This window comes from Acinonyx jubatus, chromosome A2 (assembly GCF_027475565.1).
Source record: "Acinonyx jubatus isolate Ajub_Pintada_27869175 chromosome A2, VMU_Ajub_asm_v1.0, whole genome shotgun sequence".
Lineage (NCBI taxonomy): Eukaryota > Metazoa > Chordata > Mammalia > Carnivora > Felidae > Acinonyx > Acinonyx jubatus.
The window spans coordinates 140,696,896-140,717,700 of NC_069383.1; the positions used below are offsets into that span (position 1 = coordinate 140,696,896).

Below are 20,805 nucleotides of genomic sequence, written 5' to 3' on the forward strand. Positions count from 1 at the left end.
ACAGATCCCGACGCAGGGCTCAAACCGACAAACCACGAGATCATGACCTGAGCTGAAGTCAGACGCTTAACCAACTGAGCCACCCAGGCACCCCTTAATGTTTATTTATTTATTTTGAGAGAGAGAGAACAAGAGTGAGCAAATAGGAGAGGGACAGAGAGAGAAGGAGAGACACAGAATCCCAAGCAAGCTCCATGCTGTCAGCACAGAGCCAGATGGGGGGCTAGATCTCACAAACCATGAGGTCATGACCAGAGCAGAGATCAAGAGTTGGACACTCAGCCAACTGAGCCACCCAGGTGCCCCTGTTGGGAGTTGATTTTGTTATTGTTTCAATCTCCTTGCTAGTAATCAGTCTATACAGATTTTCTATTTCTTCATGATTCAATCTTGGAACGCTATATATTTTGGGGAATTTTTTCATTTCTTCTGGGTTGTCCAGTTCATTTGTATATAATTATTTGTAGTATAATTATAACTTTAGTTGTAACTTCTCTTTCATTTATGATTATGCTTATTTGAGCCCTCTTTCTTCTTTTCTTGTTAGTCTAGCTAAAGGTGTGTCAATTTTATTTATCTTTTCAAAGAACCACCTCTTAGTTTCACTGATCTTTTTAATTTATTTATTTATGTTTTAGTCTCAATTTGATTTATTTCCACTTTGATCTTTGTCATTTTCTTTCTTCTACTAAATTTGGCCTTCATTTATTCTCTTTTTTTTTAACTCCTTCAGGTGTAAAGTTAGATTGTTTGAGGTTTTTCTTGTTTCTTGAGGTAGGCTTGTATTGCTGTGATCTTCCCTCTTAGAACCACTTTTGCTGCACCCCATTGATTTTGGTATGTCATATTTCTGTTTTCATTTGTCTCTATGTATTTTTTTTTATTTCTTTGATTTCTTTGATGAATCATTAGTTGTTTAGTAGCATGTTGTTTATCTCCACATTTTTGTTGTTTTTCCAGGGTTTTTTTTTTGTAATCAACTTCTAGTTTTATACTGTGATGGTCAGAGAAAATGCTTAATATAATCTCTATCTTCTTGAATTTAACCTGTGATCTGTCCTGGTGAATGTTCCATGTGCATTTGAGAAGAATGTATATTCTGCTTTTGGATGGGGTTTCCTGTATATGTCTACTAAATCCATTTGGTCTAATGTGTCATTAAAGCCAATGTTTCCGTATTGATTTTATTCCTGGTTGATCTATTCTTGATGTAAGTGAGGGTGTTAAGGTGCCCTACTATTACTGTCATGCTGTCAGTTTCTCCCTTTAGATCTATTAATTTTTGCTTTATATATTTTGGTACTCTTGATATATTCATAAGTGTTGTATCTTTTTGTTGCATTCACCCCTTTATCATTATATAATTCCCATATTGGTCTTTTATAATTATGTAATTCCCATCTTGGTCTTTGTTTTAAAGTCTATTTTGTCTTGTATGAGTATAGCTACACTAGCTTTCTTTTCATTCTATTTGCATGAACTATCTTTTCCTATCCCTTCACTTTCAGTCTATGTGTATCCTTACTTCTAAATTGAATCTCTTGTAGGCAGCCTAGAGGTGGGTCTTTTTTTTTTTTTTAATCCACTCAACCATTTTATGTCTTTTGATTGGAGAGTTTATTTACATTTAAAGTAATTAATGGTAAGTATGTACTTAATGCTATTTTGCAATTGTTTTCTGCCTGTCTTCCTAGATTTTCTCTGTTCCTTTTTTTCTTTTCTTTCTTCCCTTGTGGTATGATGGCTTTCTTTAGTGTTATGTTTAGAGTCCTTTTTTTTTTTTGTGGTATTTACCAGGAAATTTTTTCTTTGTGGTTACTGTGAGGTTCAAATATAGCATCCTGTGTTTATAATAGTCTGTTTTGGGGACTCCTGGGTGGCTCAGTCAGTTAAGCATCCGACTTGATTTCAGCTCAGTTCATGATGTCACTACTGTGAGATCAAGCCCCACATAGGGCTCCACAATGGGCATGGAACCTACTTGGGATTCTCTCTCTCTCTTTCCCTCTGCCCCTCCCCACATGCTCTTTCTCTCTCTCTCTCTCTCTCTCTCTCTCTCTCTCTAATAATAAAAAGAAAGAAAGAAAATTATTATAATAGTCTGTTTTAAATTTATTTATTTATTTTGAAGGGGGTAAGGAGGGGCAGATAGAGAGAGAGAGAGAGAGAGAGAGAGAGAGAGAATCCTAAGCGGCTCTGCACTGTCAGCATGGAGTTCAACGTGGGGCTTGCTCCCATGAACCATGAGATAATGACCTGAGCTGAAATCAAGAGTCAGAAGCTCAACCAATTGAGTTACCCAGATGTACCCCCATTTTATATTTTTGATGTCACATTTATGCATCCCTTAACTAACTATTGTAGTTTTAATTTTACTACTTTTGTGTTTTAACCTTCATACTTGCTTTAAAAGTGATTGAATTCACTACCTTTACTATTTATTTACCTTTTCCGTGAGATTTTTACTTTCACTTTTTGTGTTGTTATTAATTAGTGCCATTTCTTTTGAGCTCAGAGAAGTCCCTTTAATATTTCTTGTAAGGCCAGTTTAGTGGTGATAAACTTTAGTTTTCATTTATCTGGAGAACATCTCTTTTTTTCAGCCCTATTACGTATAATTGACATACTATGCAATTTGCCCATCATAATACAGTTAGATGATTTTTAGTATTTTTATACAATTATGCAGCCATCACCAAATTCCAGTTTTAGAACAATTCTATTACCTCAAAGTTTCCTTTTCCCTATTTAGTCAATTACTATTCCTACTCCCAGCCCCAGGTAACCACTGATCTGCTTTCTGTCTCCACAATTATTCCTTTTCTAGAAATTTTATGAATGAGACATTTTAAGGCCTAGAATGTGGTCTGTCTCTGCAAGTATTCCATATGCCATTGAAAAGAATGTGTATTTTGCTGCTCTTGAATGGAATATTCTATAAATGCCAAGTAGGTCAATCTAGTCTATATACTGTATCCTTATTGATTTTCTGTCTGCCTGTTCAATCAATTTTTGAGAGAGGATTGGAATCTCTTAGCTATGGAGATTGCTTCTGAAAGTTGTATCAATATTTCTTTGTGTATTGATGCTCTGTTATTAGATGTGTAAGTGTCTAGGACTGTTACGACCTCTTAATGAATTGACTTGACTTTTTTTTTTTAATCCCTGGGTTATCCTTTGTTCAAAATCTGTTTTGTATGATATTATTATTGTCCCCAGCTTTCTTTTGAATAGTGTTAGCATGGTATACATTTTTCCATACTTTTCCTTTTAACCTACTTGTGTCTTTATATTTAAGCTGTATTTCTGTTGACAACATGTAGTTAGGTCTTATTTGTTTCGTCCAATCTGATACTCACTACCTTTAATGAAATTGTTTAGACCATTTATATTCAATGACATAATAGAGTTATGTTGAAATCTACCATCTTACAACTTGGTTTCTGTTTTGCACATCTGTTCATTTCCTCATTTGTTTCATTTCCTCATTTTCTTTTTCTTTGAATTAAGTACTTATTATGATTCCATTTTATCTCCTTTGTTAACTTACTAACTATAATTTTTTGTTTTATTATTGTAGTGATATCTTTGGGATTATAGTATACCTTTTAACACATCACAGTCTATCTTCAGGTAAACTTTATATATATACATATATTTACACACATACATATACACACACATACATATACATATATATACATATAGTATAAGAACTTACAACTATTTACTTCCAACTCTCTCCTCCTAGCCTTTGTTTTATTATTGTCATATATTTCACTTGTACATATTATAAATCCCATAGCATGTTGTTATTTTGCTCTAAGTAGTCAATAATCTTTTAAAGACACTTAAATAATAAGAAAAAAGTCTTTTATGTTTACCTACATAGCTACTATTTCTGGCAGTCTTTATTCTTTTGTGTTGATCTAAATTTCCATCTACTTGAAACTTCTCTAACATTTCTAATGCTGCATGTCTACTGGCAATGAATCCTTTCGGTTTCTCTACATCTGGAAAGAAATCAGTGAATTTTTCTTTTATTTTTATTTATTTATTTTGAGAGAGAGAGTGAGTGTGCAGCAGAGGGGCAGAGGGAGAGGGAAAGAGAGAATCCCAAGCACGTGGAGCTCTATCTCATAAACCAAGAGATCATGACCTGAACTGAAATCAAGAGTTGGACATTTAACCAACAGACCACCCAGGTGCCCCTGAATTTTTCTTTTAGATTTTGTACTTTTTATCTCTAGAAGTTGCATTTGGTTATTTTTTCTATGGCCTGTTTCTCTCTTCATTACGTTCGTTTTGCTTTAACTCCTTCAGCATATTTGTAATAGCTCTTGTAACATTCTTGTCTTCTTGTTGTATTATCTCTATCATTCTATGTATCTATTGACTGATCTTTTCTCCTGGTTATGGATGTTGTGAATTTTACATTGATAAATACTAAGGGCTTTTAATTCCTTTAGAAAGCATTAGACTTTACTTTTGCAAGTAGTTAAATTACTGCATTAGTTTGATGTTTCCAAGGCTTGTTTTTAAGCTTTCTTACAGTAGCTCTAGAATAGACTTAATTCTAAAACTAGGTTAGCTTTGCTACTAAGGCGTGATCTCTCTGATGTTGCCTCTGAATTCCTCTGGTGTTTAACAAAGATTTATCTCTAGTTGGTAAGAATTCACTTCTCCAAGTTCTGTGTAAGCTCAGGAGCTATTCAGGTTACAGCTTCCCAGATATTCTCTGCCTGGTCTCCTGGAGTTTTACCCTATTCACATATAACTTAGTGTTTAGCAATTGAATCAAGAGGATACCCATGCAGATTTCTGAAGCCCTTTTCCATGTATCTCCCTCCTCTCTGGGACTCAGCCCACAAATTTTACCACCTGAGCCTTCCTTAACTCTGGTCTCTGTTCATTCAACTCAACAATACTATCAGGTTCTGATTTTGATCACCTCTCTGTTTTATAGTCTGGAAAGTGCCTCCAGGCAAATAGCTGGGGCAATCATAGCGATTGATTTGGACAATCATATTTGTCTCCCTTTTTTCAGGGACCACAGTGTTGCACTGGCTATTGTATAACTTCCAGAAACAGTCGTTTCATTCACTTTTTCCAGTTTTCTAGTTGTTTATGGTAGTAGGGTAAATCAGTTCTGATTATTTCATTGAGGCTATAGAAGCAGAAATTTATTTCATTCCATTTTAAAATCAGCAATTTACAGCAGTCTTTATTTTGGGAATACAGGGCAAAGAAAGAGATTGAGTACCAGGAACTGATGTTTCTTTTAACTGGAGGAGTAAGTCTTAAGAGTACTGAGAAAAATCCTGACCCAACTTGGCTATCAGATAAAAGCTGGGAGGAAATTTGTCGGGCAAGTGAATTTCCTGCCTTCAAAGAACTCAGGTATTTGTTTAAACTTGATGATTTAGAATTGAGTAAGGATGGGTAAATTTGTAATCTCCTTGTTTAACAATATCTTTTTAAATTATCTGCCAGTGAAATAATAATTAGCTTTTTTTCCATTAGGGAACATTTTTGCAAACATATAACTGAATGGCGGGAAATCTATGACAGTAAAGAGCCACATAATGCTAAATTTCCAGCACCAATGGATGAAAGACTGAATGAACTACAGAAGATAATAATTCTTCGGTGCCTAAGACCTGATAAGGTAAAAGACAAATGTGTTCTATTTCGAACCCAGCTAATTTGCCATTTAAGAAGAAGTCTGGGGAATAAAAGGCACAACATAAGGGAATATAGTCAATGACTTTGTAAAAGCAGTGTAATGGGACAGATGGTAGCTACACTTGTGGTGAACTTAGCATAATGTATAAACTTATCAAATCTAAGTTTCACACCTGAAACAAAGGTAACATTGTATGTCAACTATGCTCAAATTTTAAAAACAGAAGTTGTTCTAGGTTTAAAGTAATTGTTATTTGGTTCTTTAGCCCTCATTCTAGATGCTCAGAGGGGTTCATTGAACTCCTTGGATATATGGGTTTATAGGTTTTCTCAACTTGGGAAAAATTTTGGCCATTATTTCTTCAAATATTTTTTGCCACCCCAATCTTATGTTTCCAATTAGATATGCATTAGACTGCTTGGTATTATACTATAGGTGACTGCTCTGTTAATTATTTCTATTTGTTTGTTTGTTTGTTTGTTTGTTTATAAAGTTCATTTATTTTGGGGCGCCTGGGCGGCTCAGTCGGTTGGCTGTCTGACTTTGGCCTAGGTCATGATATCGCTGGTCCTGAGTTCTAGCCCCACATCGGGCTCTGTGCTGACAGCTCAGAGCCTGGAGCCTGTTTCAGATTCTATGTCTCTCAAAAATGAATAAACATTAAAGAATTAAAAAAAAAAATTGTTAGCACAAGTGTAGAATAGCCTTTTCTCGACAGATAGTTTAGCTCAACAGATAATTTAGCTCCACTACTACATTGTGACCCTTCTGGGGACTTTACTGAATATCCCAGTGATCACCAAGAGCTCTCCACTATGGCGGTTGGGAACCTGAATGATTCCCGGCCTTGCATGAACTCTGGTAGCTCTGTAGATCCCCAGTTCATAGCTTCCCAGCCACTCTTTGCTTGGCCTATGCTTCCACACCACAGCATTCAGCAGAGATACAAGGGTACTGTTAGGCAGATTCTGGGTAGTTCCCTTCTACTCTGAACTCTGTAACTTCCAGTAGCCTCCCTCCTTAAACCAGAGTTTAAGAGTTTCCTGTCTTCCCAACTCTGCAACACTGTGTTGCTCTGCTTTTTAATGGCTTTTCCTGTTCCACAGGCTGAAATGTACCTCCCAGAAGAAAGCCTAAGCAAACTCACCTTGTATGTTTCCTCTTTGGCAGAGATCAAAGTCCTCTACCACCTGTTGTCTGAATTGCCCAGTGTCTGAAAATGGTTGTTTTTGTTTTTTTTTAATTTTGCCCATTTTTGTTGTTTATGTGGGAAGGTAAATCTGGTCCCTGTTAGCAGAAAGGACCATACTGGCTGGAAGTAAAAGATGTTAGAAAATCTTACACATGTCGTAATTTTATTAGTTTAAACATGCACAAAAATCTTTTTTTCTTCTAACAAGTTTTTACTTAAATTCCAGTTAGTTAACATACAGTAACATATTAGTTTTCAGGTGTAGGATTTAGTGATTCATCACTTACATACAATAGTCAGTGCTCATCACAAGAAGTGCCCTCTTTAATATTCATTACCCGTTTAGCCGCTCCCCTGTTCACCACCCCCTCCGGCAACTCTCCATTCTCTATAGTTAAGAATCTATTTTATGGTTTGCCTCTCTTTCCCCAACTATTTTCATCTGTTTTGTTTCTTAAATTCTACATATGAGTGAAATCATATGGGTTTTGTCTTTCTCTGTCTGACTTATTTTGCTTAGCATAATACTCTCTAGCTCCATCCATGTCATTGCAAATGGCAAGATTTCATTCATTTTAATGGTTGAGTAATATTCCAGTGTGTGTGTGTGTGTGTGTGTGTGTGTGTGTGTGTGTGTGTATACCCAAACTTCTTTATCCATCCATCAGTCAATGGACATTTGGGCTCTTTCCAAAATTTGGCTATTGTTGATAGTGCTGCTGTTAAACATGGAGGTGGGGTGCATGTATCTCTTTGAATTACTACTTTTGTATCCTTTACTGAGTAGTGCAATTGCTGGATGGTAGGTAGTCCTGTTTTTAACTTTTTGAGGAACCTCCATACTGTTTTACAAAACTCAACTCCCAGAAAACAAATAATCCAGGTAAAAAATGGGCAGAAGAGATGAACAGACCTTTTTCCAAAGAAGACATACAGATGGCTAATGGACAAAAATCTTTCTATTGGTGAATTAAACAGGCTAGTTCTGATTTTCACACATTCAAGAAAGGCGATTATGGTGTTACAAAAGAAAAACTTTTATTTTTTTTTAAGTTTATTTAGTTTGAGAGAGAGAGAGCATGAGTGGCGGAGGAGCAGAGAGAGAGAGAGAGAGGGAAAGAGAGAGATTCCCAAGCAGGCTCTGCACTGTCAGCACAGAGCCTGACGTGGGGCTTGAACCCATGAACCATGAGATCATGACCTGAGCCAAAGTCAGATGGTTAACCAAATGTGCCACCCAGGTACCCCTCAAAAGAAAAACTTTTAAGCAGAAAACCAAAAACTATGTTTATACATGTAGTTTGAACTTTGAGAAAGTCACCTCACCCTTCTGAGCTCCATGTATAAAACGAGATATTGAAAGAATTGCACTGATCCCTTCTTTCTTTTCTTTCCTTTTTTCCTTTCCTTTTCTTTTTTTTTTTTACATTTATGTTTTTAGTAGAGCTTCACAAGGAGCATTATCTAATGCTTCACTTAGGCTCTGAGTAGTTTCAAACAGAAGTTTACATAACTACTTGACTCCTGAGTATTTCTTCTTATTTTAACTTCAAAGACCTTTGTACATTGTTAAAACTTACCTCAGTATTTCCTACCCAATAGTTGTATGTATATATATATGTTCCTTTCATTGGACAATAGTCTCTTTAAGGCCAAAACAATGATATATTCATTATTTTATCGCCTATAGCTTCCCTTGTTCACTAGAAACTTAGGAATGATTAGCTCTGCATCTGGGAAACTCTTGCCTAATTTGCACTCCACAGAATGGCTCCCTGATGGCCAATGGAGATATTGTTTCAATGCCAAGTATGGGGTAATTGCCTAGTCTGCCATGCTTGGGAACCTGTGCTTAAACATTACAGCACTTACCACGCTGGAATATACAATAATTATCGGTTTGTTTGTCAGTGTCTCCCACTACACTCTGAGCTTCTGGAAGTCAGGACCCATGTCTTATTTTGCTCAATATCTCCAGGACTTAAAACAGTGCCTAGAAGATAATAGGATATCTCAGTAAATGTCACTGAATTGAGTTGAACTGAATCAAATTAAACTAAGTTCAGTTAAAGCCTCTGTTTGTCAGGATTCTCCAGAGAAACAGAACCAATAGGATAGGTGAGACAGAAACAGAGATTGACAGGAATTGGCTCGCATGATTGTGGAGGCTGGTAAGTCCAGAATCTGCAGGCTGGAGACCTGGAAGAATCAATATTGCAGCTCGAGTCCAAAGGCAGTGTGCTGGCACAATTCCCTCTTCCTCAGTGGAAGACAGTCTTTTTTCTCTTTAGCCTTTCAACTGATTGAGTGAGGCCCACTCACGTTACGGAGAGTAATTCACTTAACTCAAAGTCCACGGATTTAAAAATTAATCTCAGGGGGCCTGGGTGGCTCAGTCAGTTCAGCCTCTGACTCTTGATTTTGGCTCAGGCCACAATCTCATGGTTTATGAGTTCAACTTCTGTGCTGGGATCCACACTGTTGGTGTGGAGTCTGCTTGAGATTCTCTCTCTCTCTGCTCCTCCCATACGCTGTCTCTCTCTTTCTCGCTCTCTCAAAATAAATAAATAAACTTAAAAAATTAATCTCATCTTAAAAATATCTTCATGGCAACAGCCAGACTAGTTTTTGACCAAATATCTGGGTACTATGCCCTAACAAAGCTGACACCTAAAATTAACTACCACAAAGCTTATCTCCAGGTCTGTTCAAGCTTCCATAATTTCTTCCCTAGAGTATCTTATATAAAGGATCAAAATCTTATACAAAAGTCATAACTTTTTTTTTTATATTAAATTACTGGAACAAGGTACTTTTTCTACAGAAAATTATCATGCTTCATTGCAGCTACATCATCTCAGGGAACATTGGCCCTGGTCTGTGCATAGATTAATGAGGGGCAAGGTCTCTGTGTACTCAGTATCTCCCTTCCCTTAAGATGTACAACTGAAGATCTGTGCTAGATAGAAATTATACATAGTGTTAATAGTAAAAGGATAAAAAAGATTTCCTCTATGCCCAGGTGAAGTTATTAAAGAAAGGAAGAAAAATCTATTACATCATTACAAGGTCCTTTTTGAAAACCCTTCAGTGGCCTTTCAATACCTATAGAATAATGACAGAAGTACAGCTTGATAGTCTTGTTACCTTGGCTAATAATACCTCTTTTCTGCCATTCCATTCTTATCTTCTTGAAACTTCCACTGTTTCTAGGGCGCCTGGGTGGCTCAGTTGGTTAAGCATCCGACTATTGATTTCCACTCAGGTTGTGATCTTACAGTTGGTGAGATGGAGCCCCATGTTGGGCTCTGTGCTGACAGCATGGAGCCTGCTTGGGATTCTCTCTCTCCCTTTCTCTTTGCCTCTTCCCTGTGCACACATGCTCTTTCTCTTAAGATAAATAAACATTTGAAGAAAAAAAGAGAAACTTCCACTGTTTAAACCCACAGAATTGCTCACAACTTCTCAAAATTTCTCATATAGAAGATCCATCCTTTCCCCCTATCTATGCCAGGACTGCAGAAGTCTGTGATGATCTCTCCTCCCTCCACCAAATTCCTACAGTGTTACTTTAGAAAGTTGTTTGGCATTTAGAAGATGATATTTAATACCTCTCTACTTATTTTCTGCTGCTACTGTTGATGAATATCACTCTTTTATTTTAATTTATTTTATTAAAAAAATTTTTTTAACGTTTATTTATTTTTGAGACACAGAGAGACAGAGCATGAACAGGGGAGGGGCAGAGAGAGAGGGAGACACAGAATCTGAAACAGGCTCCAGGCTCTGAGCTGTCAGCACAGAGCCTGACGCGGGGCTCGAACTACCGGACTGTGAGATCATGACCTGAGCCGAAGTCGGACACCCAACCAACGGAGCCACCCAGGTGCCCCTCACTCTTTTATTTTAAATTAATTCTTGTGGCTCAAAACTGAAACAGTGTTTGAATCACAAGAATACGTGAATACAGTGAAAGATAGACCTCCAATCTGCACCTCCCAGTCAGTTGGCATCCTTTCTGTCAGGCAGTTAATGTTATCTGCTTCTTGTTCCCCTTTATGCACATATAAATATGCATACACACAAATTCTTTGTCCATTTATTTTTAACACAAATAGGCATATCCACTGTTTTGCATGTTGCTTTTTCCTCTCTCAGTTTATAAAGAGCTTTCTCATTCTTTTTTACAATTACATGCTATTTCATTGTAAGTGTACACCATAAATTCTTTAACCAGTTCCTATTGATGGACCTTTACAATTATAAAAATGCTGCAATAAATAACCTTATTCAAAAGTCATTTCTCCCATGTGCAACTCTCTCTCAGAATAAAGTCCTGGGAATAAAATTGCTGAGTCCATGGATTTGCCCACTTGTAATTTTATAGACATTCCCAAATTGCCCATCATGAAAGTTAGGCCAGATTACTCTTCCACAGCAGTGTATGAGAATATCAGTTTATACCATAATTTTTCCCGCACAGAATGCTGGCAAACTTTTGTATCTTTGCTAATCTGTGCGAGGGGGTTGAGGAATCTGGGGACCGATCAGGGAAAAGACATGGACGTAAAGTGGCAGTAGCATACAAGAGCTATGCTGGACGATGCTGGAACAGGTTTGCATGCTGAGAGGTGGAAGCCCTTCATAGCAGGAGTCTCTCCAGATGCTGGGATTTGGGGGGTGGGGGTCCCACAACTCCAAAGAGGAAGACGGCAAAGAAACTCCCTTGGGGGAAGGGAGAAGAGGCTTGTGTGGGGTCTTGGTAGCATTTATCAACAGCACTATGGTTTGGAGTCCCTGGATCAGAGCTCTGAAGGGCTACAGTGGCTGGGGGTCTTTATATCCTAGGATTTACCATAGCTAGCAGATGTTGGGTGCAAATAGGCAGGCTGTAAATGGCTAAAAATCTGCTTATTTGGGCTATGTTTACAATAATTGAATATCTAAAAATTTTAGTTTGGTGTCAGTGGGCTTTTGAACTAATAGGTTTCAGCCTGCTATGAAGAAGGAAACAATCTAAGGGTCAAAGCACAGAGACTATCTTTGTCCCTTAACATAACCATCTGAAAGGCAAAAAATGGCATTTAAGTATAGTTATAATTTGTATTTTTTTATTATGAGTGTTAGGGTATAGACTAGGCCACTGTAACAAAGAGACCTAAAATACAGTAGCTTAAATAAAATAGAAGTTAATCTTTCTGTCTCTCTTAAGTAAGCCCAGAGCAAATGCCTGAGGACTGGCAGGGCAGGTCTGTTTTTGAGATCATCCAGACATTCAAGTTCTTTCTTTCATGCTAGTAAAGTCCCCTAGAATATGGTCCTCACCAGCGAGATTGAAGCTGGCTCATAAATACCACATCTGTTGAAAAGCAAAAGAGAGCATTTTTTTTTAATGCTTATTTATTTTGAGAGAGCACAAGAGCAGGGGAGGGGCAGGGAGTGAGTGGGAGAGGTTATCTTAAGCAGGCACCACAGCCAGCACAGAGCCCAACATGGGGCTTGAACTTGCAAAACTGAGATCATGACCTGAGCTGAAATCAAGAGTCAGCTGCTTAACCAACTGAGCAACCTAGGCGCTCCCAAAAGAGGGGGGTCTTTTTATAAAACTGCTCTTTATAAAAAAAATATGTTCTGGAAGCTCCATATATAACTTCTACTTGTATCCCTCTGGCCAAAACTTAGTCACACAGCCACATCTAGGTACAAGAAAAGTTGGGAAAACTTGAGGTTGTATCACCAAAAGGAGAGAAATGGGAACATTTTGCAGTTTCTGCTGTACAGAATGATTTCAATTAACTGTTCATCTTCTCTGCCCATTTTTCTTTTGGATTGTTAGTCTTGTCCTATCAGTTGATAGATACTTTTTATGTATTAGAAAAATTAGCACTTCATGATATGTTTCATGGTTTTCTTGACCATTAGACAAATTGTACTCTTTGTTAATTTCCAGTAATAATCAAAATTGTTATGTGAAATGAAAATTAACCTAAAGATCATATCTTTTCTCTCTTTAACAGATAACTCCAGCTATAACAAATTATGTAACTGATAAACTGGGGAAAAAGTTTGTGGAGCCTCCACCATTTGATTTGACAAAGAGTTACTTGGACTCAAACTGTACCATTCCTTTAATTTTTGTGCTCTCTCCAGGAGCAGATCCCATGGCCAGTAAGTCTACCTCCTGCAAACTTCTAGGAACTTATAAATGATCCATTTTGCTCAATGTCCATTTCTTACATGATTGTAGATCAGTTAGTAAATCTGGTATATGTAAGGAAAAGCAACTGGAATCTTCCAGTTATGTGCCTACACACTGAAACATAAGGTATATTTCATGATTTTACAGTAAGCAGTGGAACTATGTTTTGTGCTCTCTTAGGCCTGCTGAAATTTGCAAATGATAAAGCGATGTCTGGAAATAAATTTCATGCTATTTCACTGGGACAAGGGCAAGGACCAGTTGCAACAAAAATGATTAAAGCAGCGATAGAAGAAGGAACTTGGGTGTGCCTACAGAATTGTCACCTCGCTGTCTCCTGGATGCCCGTATTGGAAAAAATATGTGAAGATTTTACTCCTGAAGTCTGTAATCCATCCTTTAGGCTTTGGCTCACAAGTTATCCTTCTCCAAAAGTATGTTTATTTCATGTGGAGTTTAGTACGTATATTTAGTCATCTCTTACATTGTGTAAGTTTTTTTTTAATGTTTATTTTTTGAGAGACAGAGTGGGAGTAGGGGAGAAAGAGAGGGAGACACAGAATTTGAAGCAGGCTCCAGGCTCTGAGCTGTCAGCACAGAGTCCAACGTGGGGCTCAAACCCATGAACTGTGAGATCATGACCCAAGCCAAAGTCTGATGATTAACCAACTGAGCCATCCAGGCACCCATGTAACTTTTTTTTTTTTTTACCACACAATATGCTCTGTACAAGTTGCCAAGTTTATTTATTTATTTACTTTAGAGAGAAAGCATGTGCAAGTGGGGCACAAGTGGGGGAGGGGTAGAGAGAGAGAGAGAGAGAAAGAGAGAATCTTAAACAGGCTCCACGCCCAGCGGAGCCCAACACAGGGCTCAATCCCATGACCCTAGGATCATGACCTGAACTGAAATCAAGAGTTGGCCACTTAATTGACTGAGCCACTCAGGCACCCCTACATTGTATATCTTTTTTTATTTTCTATTTTTTTATTTATTTTTGACAGAGAGACAGAGCATGAGTGGGGGAGGGGCAGGGTAAGTGGGAAACACAGAATCTGAAGCAGACTCAGGCTCTGAGCTGTCAGCACAGAGCCCAACGCGGGGCTTGAACTCATAGACAGCGAGATCATGACCTGAGCTGAAGTTGGTCACTCAACTGACTGAGTCACCCAGGCACCCAACGTTGTGTATCTTAATCAAGCCTTAAATGCTTAACCTTAAGAGGTCTTAAAAAATATTTCTAGAGTGGGACGCCTGGGTGGCACAGGTGGTTAAGCATCTGAATCTTGATTACAGCTCTGGTCATGATCTCATGGTTCGTGAGATGGAGCCCTGCATCAGGCTCTGTGCTGACAGCACAGAGCCTGCTTGGGACTCTGTCTCTCCCTCTGCCTGCCCCTCCCTCCCCCACCTCTTTCTCTCTCAAAATAAATAAATAAACTTAAAAATATATATATTTCTGGAGTCCTCTTTCATACGCACTTTTAACCAACTAGTGTTTGAATTTTGGGGATTCAAGCTGCTTATCTTGTGTAATGCTCTGTTTATTCTGTCTTTAGTTCCCAGTAACCATCCTACAGAATGGAGTAAAAATGACTAATGAGCCTCCCACAGGTCTTCGGCTAAATCTCCTCCAATCATATCTCACTGATCCCATTTCTGATTCTCAGTTTTTCAGTGGATGCCAGGGAAAGGAACTGGTAATGTTCAGCTTCTGGAGCTTTTCAAATGTGTTTTTAAAGTGAGAAAATATGGTAATATAAATATTTAATAATGTTAAGCTTTGGCATTTTCTGAGAAGACTGATATTGTACCTATCTTGTTCATCATTTTCTTCCCAGCAGTTTGTGCTCTGCTTCCCACAGAGTAGACATTTAAATAAATGCTTGTTGACTGAATGAACATATCTTAGTTAGTACACCAAAATCCAATAATGAGTTTAAGACCCAAGAGTAGCAATCTATTTTCATATCATTTATTCTTTCTTTCCACAAAATGTGTGTTAGGTGCTTTCCCAGGTACTAGATATAAAGCAGTGAGAATAAAATAAAACACCTCCCCACAAATCTGCCATCATGGAACTTAAATTCTAGTGATACTGTTTTGACATATTAATAATGCTTTTCAGTGTGCTCATGTAATTTGCACATGGTATTGGGGACTTAGGAGTCCTAGTAAATATCAACCTTTTTTTTTCATTCTTAACCACTAAGAAACAGGAAAAAGTATAAACATAAGGGAACCATTTTTTTTTAAGTTTATTTTGAGAGTGAGGGAGAGAGAGAGAGAAAACATGTGCATGCACATTAGTGGGGGAGAGGCAGAGAGAGAGGGAGAGAGAGAGAATCCCAAGTGGGGCCCAGTCCTACCAACCGTGAGATCTTGACCTGAGCCGAAATCAAGAGTTGGACGCTTAACCGACTGAGCCACCAGGCACCTCAAGGGAACCAAATTTTAACCTTAGTTACTGATATAAACTAGGTTGGAAGATGTAGTAGACACCTGTGAACAAATGGGGCATCACTGAATAGAATTAAACAGACTTATCCACCCTCAGTGAGAACAGAGGAACATTTTCTTCCCCAAGGGAAGCTCACTTCTAAGACGAAGAGGGAAAAGCTGAGCAAAGCATATCTGGTTAACTTTTCCCTAATTTATCAACCAGATAGGTCCCTTCTCCTGCAGTGATTAATGCAAGGATGGGGAAAATCCAGAAGTGTTACACTGAGGTCTCTGCACATGGAAGGAAACGTCAATACTAAGGGAAATTGATTCCCTGCCCTCACCCCAACATGCCATTTATCACACTGGCCTATTTGAGCTAAAAAAATAATAGAATTGAAAATAAAGAATTGAATTCTTTGTAAGCCAGCTAGTTTCTCTCTGCTTCATACCTTCTGCATGCCCCTAGTTCTGAGCAATGAATTTATTTGAAAGTCTGGGAGAAAAGGAGGATATTTGGTGTTTTAGCTAGGAAAAGAGCTTAATAAAATGGAAAGGTGGTATGATGTCTGATCCCCATCTAGGGTTTGAGCTCCTGCAAGAAATCCCAAGATTTCTCTCATACCACAGGACCGTTTCTGGCCCATAAGCACAGACCAAAAATGTGGAGGGATTATGACTTCCTTAAGAAAAACTCCATTGTGTGAAAATATGTGGGAAATACACATAAATTAGGTTATTGCTCTCATTGCCAAAAGGTTTCCCCAATTAAATGTTTCACCACAGGGGCACCTGAGTGGCTCAGTCAGTTAAGCGTCTTTCTTCAGTTCAGGTCATGATCTCACGGTCTGTGAGTTTGAGGCCCCACATTGGGCTCTGTACTGACAGCTCAGAGCCTGGAGCCTACTTTGGATTCTATGTCTCCCTCTCTCTCTGCCTCTCCCCTGTTTGCATTCTCTCTCTCTCTCTCTCTCTCTCAAAAATAAATAAACATTAAAAAAAAAAACTTTCACCACAGTTTTCTTTCAGTATTATTTAAAATATGCTTTAATTTATGTACATTTCAGGAATATAGTTATTCAGTAATGCCATGGTGTACTTGTATTTTTTTTTTTTTAATTTTAATGTTTATTATTTTGAGAGAGAGAGAGCATAAGCAGGGTAGGGGTGGAGAGAGGGAGACACAGAATCCAAAGCAGTCTTCCAGGCTCTTGAGGGGTCAGCACACAGCCCGATGTCAGGCTCAAACCCACTGACCGCAGATCACGAGATCTTGACCTGAGCAGAAGTCTGATGCTTATACAACTGAGCTACCCAGGTGCCCCTGTGCTTGTACTTTAATATTATAAAAATAATTTCTACTACTGCATCATATCAAGGTAGTTGGAAGGATTTTTACTGCATTTGGAGCTATGTTTGAAATGATCTAACTTAAACCATCAAGGTAGCATACTTGAAATTTACTTGGGGCGGTGGGGGAGGGGGTCTTCATAGAGGTAGATGGCCATCCTCCAGAGCACCAACACATATGAAGACGCCAGGAGAGCATAAACAAGGGTTTCAAAAGTGACCTCCATATGGAAAGTCATAGAATCAGGAACTATGTATTCGGGTTTATTCCTATCATAATGACTATGTTCGCTCACTTGTAGTGAGCATATGCCAGTGAGGCTACAGGATAACATTGAGCTACTGAAGTTGTAAATATCTAAACAATACCAAAGTATTAGTAGCTACTGCTTTGGCAAATGGTAGAACTTTTGCATTTTAATCAAGTTTAATATTGCAGTTTGTCTAGCTTTGGAGGTTTTGAGTCATAAGATTAATAGTTTTTATAGTATGCATTGTTTTTAAATAGAAGTTTGCAGAAATATATGATCATAGACTCATATAATGAAAAATACTGTTGATTCCCCTCATTTTACTAATGGAAATCTGATCAAAATTTTCTCTTGTTGCATAATTTTTATACTAAAGGCATGGGAGAAGTTGCTGTTTGGAGTTTGTTTTTTTCATGCCCTTGTGCAAGAGAGAAAGAAATTTGGTCCTCTTGGTTGGAATATTCCATATGGATTTAATGAATCTGACTTACGTATCAGTATTCAACAACTACAGGTAAAATTAGAAAGGAATTAACATTGCTGGAGGATCACTGTGTGTCAGGCCCTAGGCAATTCCCTTTGCTTAGATAAACTTACTCCTCCCAACATCACTAGTAGGTGGGAGATAGTAGTAAAAATTATAACTATGGTTTATGAAGCACTATCTCTATGGATTTCTACTGCTGCAAGTAACAGAAAACCTGATTCGAACTGGCTTAAGCCATAATGGAACTTATCATCTAACATAATAAAGAGGTACAGAGGAAGGACAGGCTCTGGAGTTGGTTGATTCAGCAAGTGTTGCCATCAAGGACCTTGGTTCTTTCTGTCTTTCTGCAGTGCCTTCCTTAAGTGTTGGCTTTCTATAGGTCCTTATTATTCTCTACTCTCTTCCTCTGCTCAGTCAAAGCTACAATTTAGCTCTAAGTAGAAAAGGAATTTATGAAAAGAATATTTGGGCAGATCATAGAATCACCAAGATGGCTGGCCAGCCCAGGCATCCAGACTCATATCCAGATTCACACCATGTCCTGGTAACAGCAGCTCCTCAACCCTGGCTGAATATTAGACACCACTGCTCGGAGAGCTGCTGCACAGACTCTGGTCTACTCCAGGCCCTCTGATGTCATCAAAAAAAGATTCTTTGCTGTTCCTGCTTTTTCGACCTCTAAACCCCAGTTCAACGTCTAACTTGCAGGCCTAACCTTTAACTCTGAAAGAGGCTGGAATGGGTGCCTGGGTGGCTCAGTTGGTTAAGCATCTGACTTCGGTTCAGGTCATGATCTTGCGGTCTGTGAGTTCAAGCCCTGCATCAGGCTCTGTGCTGACCACTCAGAGCCTGGAGCCTGCATCAGATTCTGTGTGTGTGTCTCTCTCTCTGTCCCTCCCCTGCTCACACTCTCAAAAACAAATAAACATTTAAAAAATAAATAAAAGAGGCTGGAAAAGTGAGTGGCAGGGTTTTCCAGTTTCTGTAGACTCACAATGTGATCTATTCTGATAGTCAGCAGCCTCTGGCCCTCTCCCGGCATAAAGAAACTGCTGTAAATTCCTACTGATTCAGACTTAGAACTAGGCACATTACTTATATTAATTTTATTCCTCACAGCACCCCTGTAAGGTTGGTATTATCCCTATTTTTGAGAAAACCAAAGCTAAGAAACGAGTTTGCCCATTGAGGTAGGATTTGAACTCCAGTCTCTCCAACCCCAATACTTTTCCCATTATTTCTGTCATATTTTACTAAATATAGTAATCCAGATGGACAACCAGAGTATTAATATATTTCTGCTTCTTTGCTGTGACAAAAGCCTTTGTGACATGGAGCCTCGTAAAGGGAAACCGGAAGTGTTGATAAAACCCACTTGATGCTATTAGGTTTTACTTAGGTGGGGTTTTGTAAGGGTATGAACATTTAATCATATTTATAGCATAACAAATAATTTTTATAGAAACTGCTGATATTTTATCAACTCTTCCTTTTTTTAAATAAATGTTTATTCATTTTTGAGAGAGAAAGCGAGCATGAGTTGGAGAGGGGCAGAGAGAGACGGGGACAGAGGATCTGAAGCGGGTTCTGCACTAACAGCAGTGAGCCCGATGTGGGGCTCAAACTCATGAACCATGAGAACATGACCTGAGATGAAGTCAGATGCTCAACCAACTGAGCCACCCAGGCGCCCCTCTTTTTTCTTTTACACAAGGCAGAAACCTTAACTAGAACAAACGTATCAATTTGAAAATCCCTGAACAACTAATGAAATTAGTGCTTATAGAATCACAATTACATGATAAAATGACATTGATTCTAAATACTGGGTTTGTTTGTTTTTTAAAAATAATTTAGTAGATAGAGCGCAAGCTTGGAGAATGTCTTGCTAAAACCATCCTACTGCAGAAAACCAGTCAACTGAGAATTCTCCACCTTCTGGCCAGGCCCCTGCCTGCAGCCTCTGGTGTCATCAACCTTTCTGGTCCCAACACTGGAGCTGGAAGGCATAGATTAAATCTATCTTTTATACCTTCAAGAACAGGGTACTTGAGAGGGGAGGCAGTCTTTAAACCATCTTTACCTAGTCATACCAGCAAAATACTGCTTGCTTCCAAAAAGGTTAATCAATGAAACTGATGGCTAAGTTGATAGACAACCAAGGAATGAGTTGTTCTCTACATCTTGCATTTGCCATGAATTTAACATGAATTTCTCTTGTGGTTTCTTCCTTTAGTTTTGGGAAAGGAGGGAAACCCAGTTAAACACACCTTTCTTTCCCCCAAAGAGAAGAAAGGGAGAAATTCTCCTCTTTCACAAATAACTTATTCACCACGCCCCCCCCCCCAAAGAGTACTTTCCCTCTGTCTGTCTCCTATTCATATCTCTTGACACTTCTCTTCCTCCTGAAAACATGGAAGTCTCCAAAAAAGATTGATACCTTCTTTTAAGTTGGCTCTGGATAATTTAGAGATATTTTTTCTTAACTGTGTACCATTTCTGCTATAATTCCTGCACTATTAGGTAATTTTCAGGGGCAAGTAAAAGCTCCCATCCAGTAACATATACCATCCCAATACAAAATTCCTGTGTGTGGGAAAATGTAAAGGAGAAATAAATTCAGGCCTTCATATCATTTCACATTTCCCAGACTCAGTTTCCTACTTTACAGGGTTATTGGGAGATGAACAAGACAATATAAAAGCTATGCAAATAGTAGTTTTTATTACTTTTTAAAGTTTTATTTATTTAAGTAATCTCTATACCCAACTGGGGCTCAAACTCACAACCCCAAGATCAAGAGTCAGATGCTTTTCTGACTGAGCCAGCCAGGTGTTCCAGTTTTTATTACTATTGTAAATGGTGTCATGTTGTGTGAACCAGGCTTTGGCGCTAAAGTTTGAATTGCTTTGTTTTTATCACATTGCAAACAGTGCCCAAAACCAGGCACCTGGTTCTCGGCGTTGGTGCTCTTGGCATTTGGGGTCAGATAGCTCCTTACTGTGGGCAGCTGTCCTGTGCACTGTTTAGCAGCGTCTCAAGTTTCTGCCCACTAGATGGCAGTAACACCTCCAACCACAGATCTAAAATGTCCCCAGATATTGCCAGATGTCCCCTTGGGGACAAAATTGCCCCTAATTAACAACCAATACCCTAAAACAAGGGCAAATTACCCAAATCCATATGAAAAAGACT

General features: G+C 38.4%; 1 protein-coding gene across 7 annotated transcripts in view; it reads left to right on the forward strand.

Moving 5' to 3' along the window:
* The window catches only part of DNAH12 (dynein axonemal heavy chain 12), a 210,157-nt gene that overhangs the window by 173,033 nt on the left and 16,319 nt on the right, over positions 1 to 20,805 (forward strand). For 6 of the 7 annotated variants that reach the window (XR_008297110.1, XM_053219197.1, XM_053219193.1 and 3 more), the window contains 6 exons: positions 5,242 to 5,400; positions 5,524 to 5,668; positions 12,896 to 13,046; positions 13,258 to 13,511; positions 14,637 to 14,777; positions 17,497 to 17,634. Coding sequence is in view for 6 of the 7 variants with exons in the window: in XM_053219197.1 (XP_053075172.1) it covers positions 5,242 to 5,400; positions 5,524 to 5,668; positions 12,896 to 13,046; positions 13,258 to 13,511; positions 14,637 to 14,777; positions 17,497 to 17,634 (988 nt within the window). In the remaining variant the exon portion in view is untranslated. Of the gene's footprint in view, positions 1 to 5,241; positions 5,401 to 5,523; positions 5,669 to 12,895; positions 13,047 to 13,257; positions 13,512 to 14,636; positions 14,819 to 17,496; positions 17,635 to 20,805 lie in introns of all 7 variants that reach the window. The other variant, XM_053219196.1, reaches the window with a different exon arrangement.